Here is an 18,770-nt window from a genome sequence, read left to right on the forward strand (position 1 = left end):
TGTATTTCTGGATTCACACACCCTGCCGCTGGTGGGGAAGGTGGTGTGTGAAGATATGGGTGGGATATTCAGGTGTTTTGCTATATTATCTGTTTATTATCTATCTGTATTTTGGTTTTTTTTGTAAACAGTGCCATAGGCATGCACATTATTATTATCCTAAATTTTGTGGTAGAAGTAGCAGTTAGACTATCAATGCTCTCCATTATTTAGAAATCATTGGACAGCAACCTCTAGTCTCCACAGTTAAAACAGGTAATATTATATTGATTTACCCTACTTCTATGGCACAGCCTTTGCAGCATTGGTATCTCACTGAGCGATATGACAACGAAGCACAAAAAGGGTGTGAGATTGCTCAAATTAGGTATCCACCAAACATACAAGAGAAAGTTAGAACTAGCCCATTCAACTGTATTTGGGACTGAAGGTTGACTTTTCAAAGTGTGGAATCACATTCCTTTAGATTCTAATTATTGTTGAGCACATTACACAAAAATAATTTTATTAAACTCTTTCCTTGTCCTCTCTCTCACTTTCAATGTTATTTTAACTTTTCCTTCTTCATTTTGCATCATTCACATGATTTAACAGTGATTTTAATATTCCAAGATTTCCTGGTTCAGACTTTGCTTGATTCAATGAAAAACTTTGATCTAATTAGTTGAAGACTCATCATTTGCCCAGTTCACATCTACCCCAATATCTTGTAGATTAATCTGTGTTGCATTAGATTCCCAGTGATCATATGACTAGTTAAAAGCAAATGAGAGGCTTTTGGGCAGCAATACAGATAATGAATGATGAGGACTATTCTTTTGCCACTGATCACTAATATGTTGTTTGCAGGACTGTCACGATACTTAGAGATTGTATCATTCTGATGATTTTTATCTTTCATTGTTTCCACTTCATTTATTTTTTCTTTCCACCCTTCCCATCTTGTCCCTGATACTATGTCTCTCGTAATCTATATATTTCAACTTTGTATGGATCTCTCACATATTCTTGCATGACTGAATATCAATCTCATCTTTTTAAAGGATCAATAGTGTTTGCAGAAAGACGAGAGGCAACATGCAATGAGTCAGTCATATCTATAATCGCTTTTATCAATATTACCGACAGCAAAAAGTATTGGTCTGAGGGTATTTTTGTTATACTTTCCCAGTGACTACAAGAACAACATTGATTTCAATCTGTTTTTTAAGAGGTAAAATACAATATGGGGAAAAAAGTTGCAGATGGTGAAAGAATGAAACTGTTTCTCTGACTAATGGGTTTTATTGAATTCTGGCTTTCAAAATCTCCAACGATTGATTACTTGAAATGTCCAAACGATAAAATACCTACAATAAACAACAGCTTTATCTGGAAGATAAAATAACTTGTATTTAAATAGTGCTTTCAGCATTGGAAAATTTAATGTTCAAATTACAGGGAGTGTAAATCTGCCCTTGAGTGTTGCTAGTACACCTGGAAACTCATAGGGTCAACCAGTCAGAGAAATATTGCCCCAGGAATTAGAATGGAAAAAATGGTGGTGAGGAGCGACTCTTCCAATCAATGACCAGTAGTGTAGCATTATTATTGAGTTAAATGGGGCAGACTTTAAAACTGGCCATCTTCAGATCTTTTATCAATGGCCTCCTTGTAATATATTGTCAGAAATTGGAATGTTTTTTGATGATTGCACAATATTCAGCACCATTTACAACTCCTTGGATTCTAAAGTAGTCAATGTCCATATGCAGCAAGACCTGGACAACATCTATTATTGGACAATTCAAAATGAAACCTCAAACACCCAAAGTTCATGAACAATGATTTTATTATTGAAATATCTCCTTTACTGCATTGAAAAACATCAAAAAATATCAGTATGACTCCTATCTCTACAATATTTGATTCCTTTTTCTGATTCATTATCATTTCAAAGTTATTCCTGACATCAAATCAGCTACCCTCTTTGATTATTTATTGAAATGCTTCAATTTAAAATGAAAAACTGGAGCCCACCTGCATTAGATATTAAGCAATTCCATCAAGACTTCCATGATACACGGTATTGAAAGATTACACACTGGTTTTTATTAATTCAGCTGATAACCTCTATTTCTATTCATTTTTGTCTCTTATCCAAATAAGGTGGATTTTAACATAACCAGGAAAGAAATTGAAGTAGATTTTGAATCTATTTACAAAAGATAAAGGAGATACTTCAAATCCACTCAATTCTCTGTTCATTGATTTCAAATTGAAATTTAGTGCTTTGAAATAAAAGGCCAAGTCAGTTCTCCAATTACAAAGTTAGTTATTACACCAGTTATCAATAACATGTAAAAATTAGCTAAGATTTATTGGCCAAAAATACCTCAGATTAATTTCCGCTCTATGCAGCGATAGTTGGTTACAGCAATATCCCAGGAGTTTCCAGAGAAAAGGATGGAGTTTATGGCTAAGGTTTGTGCAGGCACCAAGTATAAAGGTTGAATGCACATAGATAACCTTGCACCCTAAATCTAGTACTGACTGTATTTTTCTCTATTTGAATATTATTTTGTTTAGTATAGTCCTGTAGTGCCATAAATACGTCAGAAGGGAATTAGAACTTTTAAAGTACCATTGGAGATCCTTGGGCTCTGTGCTCATTTTGTGCTTCTATATGATGTGTGATAAGATATTTGACCAATAGACATGGGAAGCTGGATAATGTCATCACTTGACTCATGGGCTTCCAAAAATTAACTGGATAGTAGTCAATGGTAAGAAGTAGCTGATTTTCCCCTTCCTAACTCTTGGGAAATTTACATTATTTTTTGTGCCGCTTTCATTGTTTGACTGATGTCAGCTATGACAGTAAAAACCTATTCCTTCCTGTTCTCTATGTGGCTCCTTATGTTCATTAGAAAGTCATCAAAAGCATTTTTTAAATAAATAATAACTTAAATGCTTTTATTATAAAATATAAAACGATTGTATTTTTCTTACAGGACTGGATAGACCTTGTAATTGCTGTGTCCCCACCAAAGGAATATGAAGATGAAGTGTAAGTCTAAGTTTACAGCCAGGGTTTGGTCAATTTCCATCTTTCTGTGTAGTATTATATGAATTATCATTCAGGTATCTATATGTATCTTTAAAATCTTTTCTATCTTTTCACCAATTGATGATCTTCAAATAAAAAGGTATGTTTCAAGAGCTGTACCTATATTTCCTAGTATAGGAAGTGAGTGAATAGTGTCTTGCAGCCTGGGTTGAGGAGAGGTTTGGAGGGTAGAAACCATGGTGGGCAGTGCGATGGATTTGTCACTAAGCTGCTCTCTGAAGTGGCCATTCAAACTGCTCAGTGGTTCCAAAAGAAGACTCAACAGAGCTGTTTTAGGACGACTAGAGATGAGTAATAAATGCTGTTCTTGACAGTGATACCCTTATCTCACAGATGAAGAAATTATTTTTTATTAAATATATTTTGACTTTAAAAAAGGAATTTTTTTCTTTTGAATATTACAGCAAATATAAAACCAAACAATTCAAACCAATATTTAAAAATGCACTAATTACATAATTATGATATCTAAGCTAAAGAAGAAAACTCTTAACAATAATAAAAATGATAAAAACCAAAACACCGCTCAGCAAAACAAAGCAATAACCCTCTATCATCGAGCGCATGTGTTTATACTATTCATATATACATAGTTCCTCCCCTCTGGATGCTAGACTCATTACACAGAACTGTCATGGCTATAGAAAGGCCCTTACTAGTATGGTGGACAAATCTGTACCCGGGAAATCCAAAAAGGGCTTCCACATCTTAGAGAAATTCTCAGTTTTATGGTGCACCATGCTCTCAGAAAGTCCAAGAGGATGTGCTCCATGACTAGTTTACCCCAGTCCGCCAGCCCCTGGGGATTTTCTGACACCCACCCTAATGGAATGTTCTTTCTTGCACAAAATATGAGGATACTGAAAAGCCTTTTTTTTAATGTGCATCTAATGAAAGTGAATTAACAAAGCCAAGAAGAAGAGACATCAGGTCCATCTCCACCTCCGTCCCCAAGGTCTTCTCTATTTCACCTATCACAGCACTCCAGTATGCCCACAGTCTGTGGCAGGACCAAAGACAATGAATAAGCATGTCCATGCCCACCTTACATTTAGGACACATTGGAGATGCTCCTGCTTTAAATTTAGTGAAGTGGTCTGGGGCCAGATGGACCCTGTGGAGAATCTTCAGTTGCAAGGAGTGGATCCTGATGCAAATCAAGATCCTTTTTGCATTTCCCCAGATATCCTCCCATATGCAAGAGATCTCAATGTCCAACTCTCTCTCCCATACTTTACAGAGCTATTCAGTCCCGTCCAAGAGACCCTCTCCCAATGGATGATAAGCGTTGCTAGCAGATAATGTACCCTCAGCACTCAACACCCTCTTCTCCATGTTTGACCTATAAGGGTCAGTTAGAAGTGTGGTCTCTTTTTGTATGAAGTTTCTAATTTGAAAGAAACAAAAGAGGTCCCAGCTGGGCAATTCATATTTCCAATCCAACTGGTCAAATGACATCAATATGTCCCCTTCGAATAAATCACCCAGGCAAGACGCACCCCTAGCTGCCCAGCGTTTAAACCCAGAGTCCACCATCCCTCGCTGAAAACCCAGCCTACCAACAATGGGTGTCAAAAATGATGTTTTGGCAATATTGCCCTCACCCTGATGCATTGCCCTCCACACCTTGACAACATTGATGACTATTGGGCTATGGCAATATTCCTTAACTGTTCTCATTTTGTCTAAGAACAGCAGGCTAATAAGGGGGCATCTTGCCTGAGATGCTTCAATGTCCAAACAAAGTGAGTGATGGTCCCCCCGGGCCCAATCATTCACATAAGATAGCAACAAGCTGAGCTGATAGTTTTTGATATATGAGAGGCCCACTCCTCCCAGTCTGTAAGATAACTGCAATTTAGTCAATTTAATTAAGGACCGCTTGCGATACCAGATAAAAGAACTAAACCAGCCATTCAGTCTTCTAAATATTTGCTAAGTAAAAAGCAGAGGAAGCATTCACACTCTACTCCTCGTATAGAAAGATGAAAAATTAAGTCATACCCATTCTGTTGCAGCTTCAAATGCTCTGCATCATCCAAGTGTGTTTCTTGTAATAATGCAGCATCCACCCTCTCCCTTTTAAGGCTGGAAAATACCTTCTTCATCTTGACAGGTGAATGACTCCCCTTAATATTCCAAGTGCACCACTTGAACACATCCTTTGCCATAACCTTCTATAGCATAATCTAGACTCTAAGAGGAAGAACCCAAACTACAGATTGCTGAGCTTTAATGCAAAATAATCCACAAAACCAAAAAACTTCACAGACTAAAATACCTTCAGCCAACAAGTCTACAAAACTTACAAAAATTATATATAGCAAAAACAGAAAAACAAAAAAATTCCCGAAGGCACTGATTAGTGGAATTTACTCCCCATTCAAAAGGGGTACCTACGCATCCTACAACCTGCTCACCATCCCAACCGTGCCCTCAACTCCTACCAGCTAGGGTCATGCCACATACACCGACCACCTGGTAGAGAAAAAAAAACACCCAAGAGCAAGGTTAGTACTATAGACAAGTAAACTAAAAATAAATATGTCACCCATCCCTTCGCATAACTTGGAGATTAAAAATAAATAATCTGTCCATACTGAATGCTACTGTTACCAGAAAGGAGACTCCACCAAGTCATTTTTAAAGGAAAGCAAACCCAAACAATTCTGTCCTCGATGCCTATTCGGCTGTTTGACTTAAGTCAATATGTGGACAAAGTCCTTTGCTTTCTCTGGCAATTCGAACAAACGTGTGGATCAATTATAATTGATCCGAAGCACTGGTGGATATCTTAAAGAATACTGGATCCCAAGTTTTCTCAATCTCCTCTTGACGCCATCGTAGGACTTTCTTTTACAGACCACTGCCACTGAGATGTCTTGAAAGAACATGACCCTGGAGCCGCCACATACCAACGCTCTTGAATCCCTCTCCTACGGAGGGTATAGAGGCTTCCAGGACCCTCTGCTTGTCTTTATAATGGTGGAACCTCACCAGGACAGAGTATGGGCGTTAATCCTCACCTGCCTTTCATGCCGCGATGCAGTGGGCTCTTTTAATTGTTATCCCTCCCTTCTCAACCTCCAAACCAAAGAATTCCAGGAACCACTTCTCAAAGAACTCCACTGGCTGCTCACCTTCCATCCCCTCTGGAATGTCAACAATGTGCAGGCTCTTTCTTCCACCTCTGATTTTGAGATCGCCTAGCAGATCCAACAGACCATGGACCAGTGTTTCCAGGGCTTCAATTCGGTTCTAGGAGGAGTCAATCTCTGCCTCAATCCCTGCAGACCGGCGCTCAATCTCATCGGTCCTTTTACCCAGGTCTTGCAGCATAGCAGATATTGGAGCCAACTTCTCTTCAATTTTATTCTTGTATCTGCCTCCCAAGTCCTCACGAGATTTGACCAGCTCCTCAACCAGGGTCTGGTGAGTAAGCAAGCCACTGCTTCAGAGGGCTGGACTGTGGCCCTGGCCCTAGGTGAGCTTCCTCCTTTTCTTGGCATTCTCAAGCTACGAGGACAAAGGTAAGTCAATTTTTTTCAGGTTTCTGGCTCCTTTACTGTGTTTTTACTCACAGTAAAGTGTTTGGGATGGGTTCTGGCTCTGTCAGGTCAGTGTTGCAGCATGAAGCCCAGCAAACGTGATCCTAACAGGATGCCACCATCTTGGATTCCCAAAGAATTTATTTCTAAAAGTCTGTTAACCTCAAATGAACATCAACAACTGAATCCATTGTGTGGGTTGATATTGCAAGCAAATCATGAACACTGTGAACCAACAAGCAAGCACATTCCATGAATGGAGCTCTATATTATGAATAATGTCAAAGATTGGAGCTAAATTAGCAATGATTACTTGCACATCTGTCACCTTGGCTTAGGAATCATGAGGGTTTTGGCAGAGGTTGAATATCTTCTTTAATATTAAGTGTAAAGCAGCTGTTGCTCAAACAAATTAGGGGGAGGTGTAGCAGTGGAGTGAGAGGAAGATAGTACATGAATAAACCAGGCTTTAGATGCCTCTTAATCAACAGAGGATGACACTACTGCTGACTCCTGTGATACCCAGCGCAGGTTTAGAAGATCATTATCATTAAAGTCAAGGACAGTAAGACTTAAATATTTAATTATCATGTGTTGAGCATAATTGATTTGGAACCAGGTGATACAACAATGAAGTCAAGTAGTTGATTTGTTTGCAAGAGGTCTGACAAAGCAACTCATGGTTGCAATCATCCTTACGACCACTGACAGTGCCATCCTTGCCCTGCTTTGATGCTACAAGTCTGCCTGAGATGGGCAGCAAGATCGTTAATGAAACGGAGGCACTGAACACATTGCTTCTCATCGATAGAAGCTACAGTACTCATGATAGAGCAAGTGGTGTAAGCAGTAGTGGAAAGCCAGAACCAAGGGCTTCACCACACGTTAGCTCATTCCCTTTAACATCACTCATTTGAAATGACAATACAAGCTAGTCAATCAAACTAGAACAACAGCTATTAAAAATCAACCTGGCAGAGGTTACTGATCCCTTTAAATTGTGGAATCTTTCCTTTTTCTAGTGTGCTTTCGGGTGAGCATCATTTGTTCTGAGAAACGTTCACATTTATGTTTCCCATGCCCCAAGTCAGTTTCTGTTACTGTGAACCTAACATTAATTGGCAATAGTTACTGTATTCAACTGTGGAATTGAAAAATTGCATGTATTATTCTATCACTGTTGGAGTAAAGGTCAGAAAAATTTGCTGCAACACTTTTTATGCTACATTATATTAGTCTAGCTAGCTCATTTCGAATAGATCAGGATACCATTCTCGGAGTGCTGAAAATGTGCAAAGTAGACAGATTGTGATTTCCATCAGTTAGAATGCTGATTTGACTCTTGCAATGCCATTTTTTTTGTTTGCAACAATTAAACCAATGCGCTGTTTTAATATTGCACACCTGAAAGTACACGTAGCAAAAGTAAACTTTCCACAACTTAAAGAGATCATTAACCTTTGCCAGGTTATTCTTTGCTTGATTTTTAACAGTGGTTGTTCTGTTTGTCAAAGGATTGATGAGTTTGTATTGTCATTTCAAATTAGTGATGTTAAAGGGAATGAGCTAATGTGTGGTGAAGCCCTTGGCTTTCCATTACTGCTTACGCCACTTGCTCTATCATGAGTGCTGTAGCTCCTATCTATGAGGAGCAATGTGTTCAGTGCCTCCGTTTCATTAACAATCTTGCTGCCCATCTCAGGCAGACTTGTAGCATCAAAGCAGGGCAAGGATGGCACTGTCAGCAGTCGCGATGATGATAGCAACCATGAGCTGTTTTGTGCTCTGCTACTTCTAAATTACTGCAAGCACCATCCCCAATATCCTGCAATCCCCACTGTCGTGTGATATTGAAACTCTTGATGCAAAGACAGGGAAAAATAGTGCTGCTTTTTTTTCTGGAGAGGTACACACAGTATGCATATGACTTGGCAAGGATAGTAGGCCATAGTCATCAATCACTTGGGGGCCATAGTCATCAATCAGACTCAATCAACATTTTCATGGCCTGGACTGGGTGATGGATATGCAGCTGTGCAGTTGTCCTGCAGGAGTGAAGGAATGTTTCAGTGAGTGTAATGCAGTATGCTTATTGTGAATGGTATTCCTGAGGCCATTGAATCATTGGCCATGTGTGCAAGCTTGTACTGCATGTGTGAGGCTTGCAACAGCACTAAGTTTGTGAAGTTGATGTCAACTATGAATGTGAAGAATGGTTTGAGATTGGTAGCAATTATTGGTAGGTAAATCATGGAGATTTGGTGCCTTGAGTACCCTGTAGGGCTACTGAGACAGTTGGTAGAATATGATATTTGAAGATGCATTGTCAACCTTGATCACTTGCATGAGATCATTGAAGTCCTTGCGCCACTGTGTCCCACTCCTTCCTGCTACTTGGCTCTACGGGTTGGTTAGCTCAGTTGGCTGAACAGCTGGTTCACATTGCAGCATGTATTCAATTTTTACACTAGTTAAGGTTACCATGAAGGACCCTCTTTCTCAACTGCTTCCTTCGCCTGAAGGGCAGTAACCCTCAGGTTAAACCACCATCAATTGCTTCTGTCTAATGAGGGAGCAGCTTTATATTCCAGTTGGACTATGGTGACTTTACCTTCAAATTTGCTGTTTGGCGATCTAGTCCAACCACCTTCTTAGAATTTTCTCGATTATTTCCTAGGCTCCTGACAGCCTCCTGCAGCATCAAGGCCTACCATGCTCTATTAGTAAGTCTTGGAGTCCACACTCAAGCCATTCCTGTGTTCTCCCATTCCTGTGTCTTTGTTGGATTCACCTAAACTCTGAAATGATTTCCAGCTCAGGGCTTTATGTTGTGCAAGCTAATTTGAACTCTTATCTACTCTGCAGCACGTTTTATTTCAGCTCCATGGGATGCAACAGCATTGGGTTATTCACACATCGAACATTAATCAGAACGTTTCCAGGTCTGCTTTCGTATCCAGAACTCTATGTTTTAGGATCCTTCAAAATAATCCTTCAATCTTCAATTCTGTGCCAGTCAAAAACTGCCATCTAATCCCTAGTATTCTAATATTCTGTTCTTTTGTTGTTTTCAAAATCGTTTTGTGCAACTTGTTTGAGGTAAAACATGTAATTCTCTCAAAATGTTTTCTAACTAGTAATAATTTAATGTTTTTGGCCTCATCGATAATTGTTGTCTCTGATCCATTGGTAACTTTGGAATTAATTTTAAAACTTTTGGTTTATATGTGAATGTTGGTGCCTCATTTACAAAAGATAATTGAACACAGCTTGTTGGTGCAGATTGATGGGCTGAATTTTAACTCTGAGAAATTAGTGGGTTGGGGTTGTGCGAGAGCTCAAACTGCATGAACATTGAAGGTTACCTGCATAAAACCCATGCACCTCCAGTTTCAAATCGCTGACAAAATGTGGCATTGAATGAGACCCTGAAACAGTTTCGGAGATTCTTTGGGGGGCATGGTGGATTGCCTCGGGAAAATTACCAAATGGAAGTGGATGTATTTCAAATGCATAAAACAATTTTTATTTCCTCTTTTTATAGGACATTCTTTTGACAATGAAGAAACATAAGCATCAGAAGAATGATGCCTCTCAGAATCAAATTATTTCCACATCGGCCAATATTAAATTCTATGAAAATGAGAAAGAAGAAAGCAAATCAAATTGATTCATCTTATTAAGAAAGTAATGATAATGATAAAAGATGCAGGTGATACATATTGCTACAAGTAGTAAACAAAAACTGAACATTTTTTAAGTAAATTTAACAGGAACATTTATTTGAAGTGTTATAATTTTTTTCATATACCTGTGTCAAATTAGTTTTCATTTGAGATCATATTGGAAGGTTTGGCAAAAATGATCGTCTTATAACCATATTTTCAAACAGCCCTATAAGCATATAAAACAAAGATTTAATCTGAGTCATGTAAACAATGATGAGAAGAAATGTACTTTACCCTCATAAGTCTATCTAATAAAGTTTGGCTGTAGGTTCATGAAGCTGTTCCAGATCTATATATGTCTGATATTGTTCTGCTGACAGAATTATGAAGGTAGATTGCATGTTTTATTAATTGAACTGGATATAGCAATTGCGTCAGATGAGCTATGTATTTTTACTGAAAGCAAATGAGCTAGGTAACAAAAACAAAATCAAGAACTAGGAAATAAATCTCATCTCAAAGGCAGAATAGTAAAGCTACTGTTGTTAAGTACAATGAAACTGTAATGACCTTTACAAATGGAATCATGATAACTTTCTACTGTTACTGCTAAAGATGATTAATTGACACACTGAAAACAAGAAATTAGACAGGGAAGGTTCTTGTTAGACAAGGCTTCAGGTGGGAAGTACGAATTTCATGGTGATACCACCTGACACCTACTCCTCATGCCAGGACTGTTGAATGAAGGACCATAAAGCAGGAAGCTGCCATCATCTTCATTGTCCTCACCAAGATTGAATGCTGCAAAGCCCCTTACAGCCTGTCCCATCGTGCAGAAAACCATTTTCTCTGAAAGGATCAGGAGACATAAGCGTTTTTTGTCCTCTACCAGTTCTGCTTTCTTTTTATTGTTTTTCTTAGGTTGTAGGTGCCACTGGCTAGGTCAGCAATTGTTTGTGTTTGTGAGAGTGACATTGAGCTGTCGTCTTGAAATGTTGAAACCCATGTGGTCTTATATAGCCACAATGTTAGGAGGAGAGAGCCAGCATTTTTGACCTAAGAATGGTGAGGGGATTGTGATATAGTTCCAAGTAAGGAATGAGAATGAGAGGGCAACTTAGCAGTAATGCTGCCTTTAAACATTTAGATTCAAGAAATTGCAGGTTTGTTATGTTCTGACTAAGGAGCCTTAGTGAGCTACTGCAATGCACCTTGTGGATGGTAAGTGTTGATTCCACTCTGAATTGGTGGTGGGAATTGATGAGGTGCCAGTCAAGTGGGCTGCTTCAGCCTGACTGGGGTGAGCTTCTTGATTGTGATTGAAACTGCAGCAAGTCAAACAAGTAGAGAGTAGGTCATGATGCTCCTGACACATGCCTTATAGAGTTCAGGAGTCACGTGGTAGATTATTCACTGCAGAATTCCAAGCATCTGACCTTCTCATGCAGCCATTATATTTATATGGCTACTCCAGTTCAGCTTCTGATCAATAGTAACTGGCAGGAAGGATTCAGAAATGGGTAAGAAATTAATTATCAAGAAGCAACGGATAGATTCTCTCTTGTTGAAGATGATCATTGTCTGGCTCTTGTATGTTGCGAATGTGACTCGACAGTTATCAGTTCAATCCTCAACATTGTCCAGGTCTTACTGCATTCAGGCATAACTTGTTTGGGGAGTGTCTGAGGAGATATGAGTGGTGCCGAATATTGTGCAATCATTGTCAAGCATCCCCACTTCTAACCTTATGGAGAGATGAAACACATAGGAATAGTTGGGCTTGAAACAATACCTTGAGGAACACTGCTGTGATACGTTGGAGCTGAGACAATTCATGTTCAACAACCATCATGATCTTCCTTTATTTTAGGTGTGACTCCAACAACTGGAGAGGTTTCCCCTGATTTCTATTGGCTTTAATTTCACTATGGTCCTTGATGCCACAGTCCGTCAAATGCTACCCTTGATGTCAAAGCCATTCACCCTCGCTTCTCCTCAGGAATTCATCTCTTTTGTCCATGTTGTAACTAGGCTCTGATGAAGTCAGAAGCTGAGTAGCCTTTGCAGGTTGTTGCTGAATTGCACAGTCAATGATGCTTCTAAATATTATTTGATGTTTGAGAGTAGACTGATGAGGCAATAATTAACCAGGTTGTATTTGTCATGCTGTTGTACACAGCTTATATCTGGGAAATCATCCACATTTTTGGACAGATTCCAATGTTGTAGGTGTATTGAAATAGCTTGGCTGTGGTTTGACTAGTTCTGAAGCACAAGTCTTCTATAATATTCCTGAAATGTTATCAGTGTCCATTGCATTTCCAGTATTTAGTGCCTTTAACTGTTTCTTCATATCACATGGTGTAAACTGATTTGGTTAAAGACTGGCATCTATGATGTTGGGCACATCAGGAGGAGATAATCAAAACTTATAGTTAAAGGTAGTTGGAAATATGTCTGCCTTGGCTCAAACTGAAATCCTGGGCTCCCCCATTGAGGAGGATAGTGTGGAGCTGCCTCTTATGTTTCATTGTTTCATTATCTAAGACCATGACTGGATCTGGCAGGACTGCAAACTGGATATCTGATCAGTTGGTTGCAATGTCTCCTTCTTCCTACTGTGTGCCACTATGTTCTGCAAGAGAGAAGATAGAATGTCACCGGCTATGTAGGAATGTAGTACAGTAGCTCAGTGGTTAGCACTGCTGTCTCACAGCTCCAGGGAGCTAGATTCGATTCCAACCTTGAGCGACCATCTGTGGAGTTTGCACATTCTCCCTGTGTCTGCCCTGGTTTCCACTGGGTGCCCTAGTTTCCTACTACAGTGCAAAGATGTGCAGGTGGGGTGGATTGACCTGCTAAATTGTTCCATCGTGTCTAGGGATGTGTAGGTTAGGTGTATTAGCCATTGCATGGGGAGGTGGTGCTGGGTCTGGATGAGATGATCTTCAGCAGGTTGGTGTAGACTCAATAGACTAAATGTAGGAATTCTGTGGAGTCTGTGAATGTATTTGGGTGATGTGCCCACCACAACTAAGTAGCTGTGGAGTTAGTGATAGGTTGGTGTGAGGCTGACAGCATTTATAGGTAGTCTCTGAATTTAATGTGTGATTCCTGAGGGCCAGGATGTGCTTCTGAGTGAGTCATTGGGGCATTGCATAGTAAAGAGTGTGAGATGTTGATATTGTGGTGGATAGGGGATTCCATATGTGCTCACTGTCTTAGAGTTCCTCTGGTACTGCTGTAAGGCCCTTTGGTTCACACTTCAGGAGTTCAACTTGTTCACCACCTTTTTCCATTCCTTCACTGGATAAGCCTTGGGAGTCTTCTGGCCTCACCCCACCCCCACTACCACCACCACCATTAATGCCTCCAGTGTAACATTACACAACTTTCAATCATTCTGTGCGCCCTCGTGTTCTTTATGCAGGATTTCCATTGTGGCAGTCTTATTCCTTTTCCTTCTTTCTAAAGGCAGCCAAACTTTAAGAAAAAGCATGCTGCCTGTGCAAAATGTTGTATGGCCAGAGATGTGAAGAGCTCACTGGCAGTGTGCAAATGGAAAGGTCAACATTGGGAGGCACCAGATACTCATTTGGATGAGGTGTGTAGATAAATTTTGTGTCTTACTCATTTCCATCAAAACATGTGTCTGCATACCACACATTGCAGGTCCCTTGCCCAAAAAGTAGTGTTAGTGAATTTCACGCCCACTAAGGCTGATTTTCTCATCAACTTTCACATGCTGGAATGGAATTTTTTAAATGTGGACCACCATTTTTTATCAGAGTGGCCACTGGAATTGCTAAAAACACATCCACCAATTGATTTGAAATGACGTTGGGACTTTTGATCATTTTATAGTTTGTACATTTTTTTACAATTAATATGACACAGAAAATGAATAATAGCAACAGGTGTAGAGAGTAGAAGATTGTAATATATTTATTTAAGTATAGTGATGACTATTGAATCACCTGCACTCAAGAACTAAATGGGTGTATTGCTCATAACGTGTTGTTTCACAAATCTTAAATAAAACAGTTTCTGAGCACACACATAGCTATAGATTTAATTATTTATTGTTCTTCCCACTGTGAATATTGTTGTTAAATCTGTAATTGATTCCTTTTGGTCATTACTGTTTTCAAATGAAGCCATGGAAGTCCAAATTTTGTTATGCATGTGTTTAAATACATAATTTTCTAGTCCATCCAGTGATGGTGTTAACCACAAAACCTCTAAGGAAACCATCACCATTCACAAATTCTCAAGGTGGCAAGAGGACTAATTTAGTTCTGCTGCTTTGTTGTTATCAATAAAAACTGTAAAATTATTATTTATCAAAACTCTGCCTCTGGAACACTTGTAGCTTAATGAGCCACCTTTGATGACACTTTTTTTCTTGCAGTGTTGGCTACTTCATAGAACTGTGCTACTGTAATGCATTCAGCTAAATGGCGTTATTCTGTCCCACACCTTTTAATGTTCAATAAGTCACCAAATAGTTTAGTATTGGTTGTTTAATGCTTGGAAATAATCCCCCACCACCCTCACCCCCGCGCCCCTTCAAAGGGATAGACTGTTGTCACATCAAGTATGGGGAATTTTCTCTATCAGAAATTGTGAATTTTAAATTTGAGGTTTTTGTTTGTTCAACAAAGGTATTAAGGAATACGGGCCAAAGGCAGGTATATGATGTTAGACATAGATCAGCCATGATCTCATTGAATGCAACAGGCTCAAGGGGCTGAATGGCCTACTCCTTTTCCTGTGTTCCTAATAAACTTTTGACTATTTCTCCCCATCCAAAATGGCATAGGAAAGTTGTACGTGGAGAACAAATAAGTAGTCTATGAATTAATATGCCTTAGCCAACAGTTCTCTATTGCTAAGTGCTGTCATATTTGACTGTGTAATATTATCATAAATTTAACCTTGGATAAACAATCAAATGAATTGATACCTTCTGCATTACATGGTTCAATAAAGTGCTTCACCTGACCTTTCCAAAACAAATTTTTTTGGGTTTTTTTTGGAATTTCAAAAACAAATATCACATTTTTGATGCATCAATGATAAGATTGATGAGAGATTCTGTGTTATCTTTCTTTGGTACATTTTAAACATATCAATCAGATTCTGAACAACTTTGGAGTATCTTCCTCACTGTCTCCCTGCCTTTTCCTATTACATTAGTTGTTTTTTATGGAGCATTAGCATCATCGAGTAAATCTGGGGCTTTCTTCCTTGATTGAATAATGTCTTCTAACATAATTTGAGTGGATTTTTGAGTGGTCTTGAATTGAGAAATGATTGATTCTTCATTTGGTTCTGCTGTCACAATTCATTGCCTGGACTAACACCAATGCAGGCCTCATCTGAGCAGAAAGAATTGTTTCAAGAAACGGAATAATTTCCAAGTAGAAATTAGCGCTGTGGATTTCTTGTACTGTATTGCACAAGGTTTGAGGAGCCTAGCATATTGCCTTTTAATTTCATGTATTATCAAAGGAGTTTGATAAATGAAGGCTGACTTTTCCCAGACAAGTGTCAGTCTAAAAATTTAAAAACACAGATTTCTCATTACAGCTTGCACTTAACTGCCAAAAATTCACAAAAAGCATATTAAAAATACCGTTAAGTCACAGTAGTGGAGCTGGATCAGCTCCAGTGAAATATTTTGCCCAAGTTAATCAGAGGCTTAATGGGAGTAATTCAGCACATTCGGTCCAATATCACACATCAGTTTTATTAGCATCTTGAGAATCATCATTCATAATTACCTTATATGATCAACTGAAGTACCAATATTTCACTCTGGGTTGTGGAATATTTACATATATTGGCAGATAAGGGCAGAATCTTGTCTTTAAGACACACGAGAATTGACCAATAGAGCAATCAGTGACCTAAATCCTAGAAGAGCATTTAAATTTCCTAAAATGTATCAATTGGCTTCATAATCAAGCTAAAGTTAGTGACCTCGGGAAAGGAAGATAGCAATTGGACCATCGAATAGCTCTCACTATTCAACCTTATAAATGGATAAGAGTTTAGGAGTTAGGAAGTGAGTAACTCTTAATAAATACTGATTTTCTTCAAAGTCTGGTTATTGTCAGAGGTGTGATGCAAGCTGGCTTAGCGTCTTCGTTGTTAGAGGAATTTTGAATGAAGGTCAAAAATGTACTATCAGCAATAAACACAATGAAACAGTGCTGCAACCCCTGTTGGTTTTCCACAACCTTTCCCAATATATGCAATCAGTTCTGGAGAAGTATATATCCTGCCTATGTGGTGTCTCACTATCCCGACACAAGAAGAGATTTGCTTGGAATGGATGGCATATGTGGGAACATCTGTTGTTCTGTGCCTCATAGCAGGACCTTTGTTACTACTGTGAGTTTGGGACCAAGTTTACCATCTCTAATGTAATGGGCTGGGAGGTGGGAGGCATTTAAAATGGTATGTACTACTGGAGTGCCAGTCATTTTCCCAATGACATGCCACCTTCTGAGTGATAGGAAAGGTGTTGGCCATACCTTTTGCTTCCCATGTGTAAATCCCTGCTTTGGTCCCTAATCAGTCCTACTCCTCCATTCACTACCTTTTACAATTAATAAGACTGTTAAAGACTTTGAGAATCCCTGTTATGTTGGCCTCCAGTCTTTTCATTTAATGCTTTGTTATTCTCTAATGTGCCTTTTTGCCTCCCTTCTGTTCCCAAACTCCTAACCAACAGCACCATTCCTCATCCATTCAACCTTTTCACATCTTTTTTGAACAGCATGTACTCTGGAATACTGAACCCCCATTCTTGGTCTTCCTTGAGTTAGGTCTCTGTCATCGCCACAACATCATATTTCTTGATAACTATCTATACCCATAACTCCCCTCTCTAATTTAATACGTATTGTGCATTCTTAAACATACACAATAATCCTAATTTCAACCTCATTATTTTCTCCCTCATTCTAACATCACTCTTATGTTTTCTAAACTCATGTCATCCATCTTTCCAAACATTTTGTTCATCTATGTTTTCCTCTCTGAGTGTCTCTTAGTTCCTACGACCCTGCAGAGTTCGTTTAAAGCCCTCCCAACAGTATTAGCAAAATGGCCCCACCAGGAACTCAGTATCAGCTCTGGTCAAGTGAAAATTACCTGATTGTACAGGTCTCATCTTTCCCAGAGCCAGCTGTGATATCCCACTGTGACTATAGCCACCACCGAGCTCTGTAAACCAGAACTCCGGTTTCCGCCAGTGGCAATAATTCCTGCACATGTAGCTATCAATAGTGCCAATAATTTTAGACCAATATTTCATTTGACCAAGCTGCATAGCCAGTGAAGAAACTAAGCCAGCTTGCATCACTCCTCTGACAATAACCAGACTTTGAAGAAAATCAGTATTTATTAAGAGTGGCTCACTTCCTAACCCCTAAACTCTCAACCATTTATAAGGTTGAATAGTGAGAGCTATTCGATGGTCCAATTGCTATCTTCCTTTCCCAAGGTCACTAACTTTAGCTTGATTATGAAGCCAATTGATACATTTTAGGAATTTTAAATAGCGGCAGTGAAGTAGCAGCATTTGTGCCCATCTCCTATACCCAGAGCTCATCTGCTTCCATCTACCTTTCTTTTTTCTTTCTCTTTCTTTTACTTTTGTTCTTTTTCTGATTCCTTCCAAGCATGTCAGCAGCAGTGGGTGCAAACGTTGAGTTTGAGCCTAGTTTGGGACTCAGCAACTTCAGCAGTGGTCACATTGGTGAGATCAGCCCAGTGCAGACTCATGGTGGTGGAGGCAAAATGGTGCTGAACAATGGCCTCATGGTGCTAGCAGCGTTGGTGCAGCTCCAGGACATGCCTGGGCCCGGTTACCTGACAGCAGAAGCTGTGATGTTCTGGCTGCATCATACAGCGACTTGGGGCACCTGAGTGTTCACAGGCTGAGCAACAACCTTTGTGGCAGTGCGGACTTGTGGGGATTGATCTAGGCATTCCCTTTCTTTTGCTGGTTCTTTTATTTACAGTCGTAGAGTCATTCAGCATAGAAACAGTCCGTTCGGGCCAACCAACCCATGCCATACATAATCCCGAACTATTCCCACCTGCCTGCCCCTGGCCCATGCCCCTCCAAACGTTTCCTATTCGTGTACTTATTAAGTGTCCTTTAAATGTTGTAGCTGTGCTCATGTCCACCACTTTCTTAGGAAGTTCATTCCACCTGCAAACCACCCTCTGTGCAAAAGATTTGCCCCCACGTCTTTTTTAAATTACCTCTTAACTTCAAAGTATGCACCCGATCTTAAAATCCCCCATCCTAGAGAAAAGACACCTACCGTTAACCTTAACTATACCCCCTTATGATTTTACAAACCTCAAAATTCTGACTTGTACAGTAAGATGGTCCTGGAGAATGGCAAATTTGTACTCTTT

General features: G+C 39.4%; 1 protein-coding gene across 3 annotated transcripts in view; it reads left to right on the forward strand.

Annotated features, from left to right (window-relative positions):
* ush1c (Usher syndrome 1C) overlaps positions 1-10,658 on the forward strand; it is a 205,414-nt gene extending 194,756 nt beyond the window's left edge. For all 3 annotated transcript variants that reach the window (XM_072592221.1, XM_072592223.1, XM_072592222.1), the window contains 2 exons: positions 2,994-3,049; positions 10,202-10,658. In XM_072592221.1, coding sequence (XP_072448322.1) covers positions 2,994-3,049; positions 10,202-10,214 — 69 coding nt within the window. In that variant the 3' untranslated portion in view covers positions 10,215-10,658. The remainder of the gene's footprint in view (positions 1-2,993; positions 3,050-10,201) is intronic.
* The last annotated feature ends 8,112 nt before the right edge of the window (positions 10,659-18,770 follow it).

This window comes from Chiloscyllium punctatum, chromosome 22 (assembly GCF_047496795.1).
Source record: "Chiloscyllium punctatum isolate Juve2018m chromosome 22, sChiPun1.3, whole genome shotgun sequence".
Taxonomy (NCBI): domain Eukaryota; kingdom Metazoa; phylum Chordata; class Chondrichthyes; order Orectolobiformes; family Hemiscylliidae; genus Chiloscyllium; species Chiloscyllium punctatum.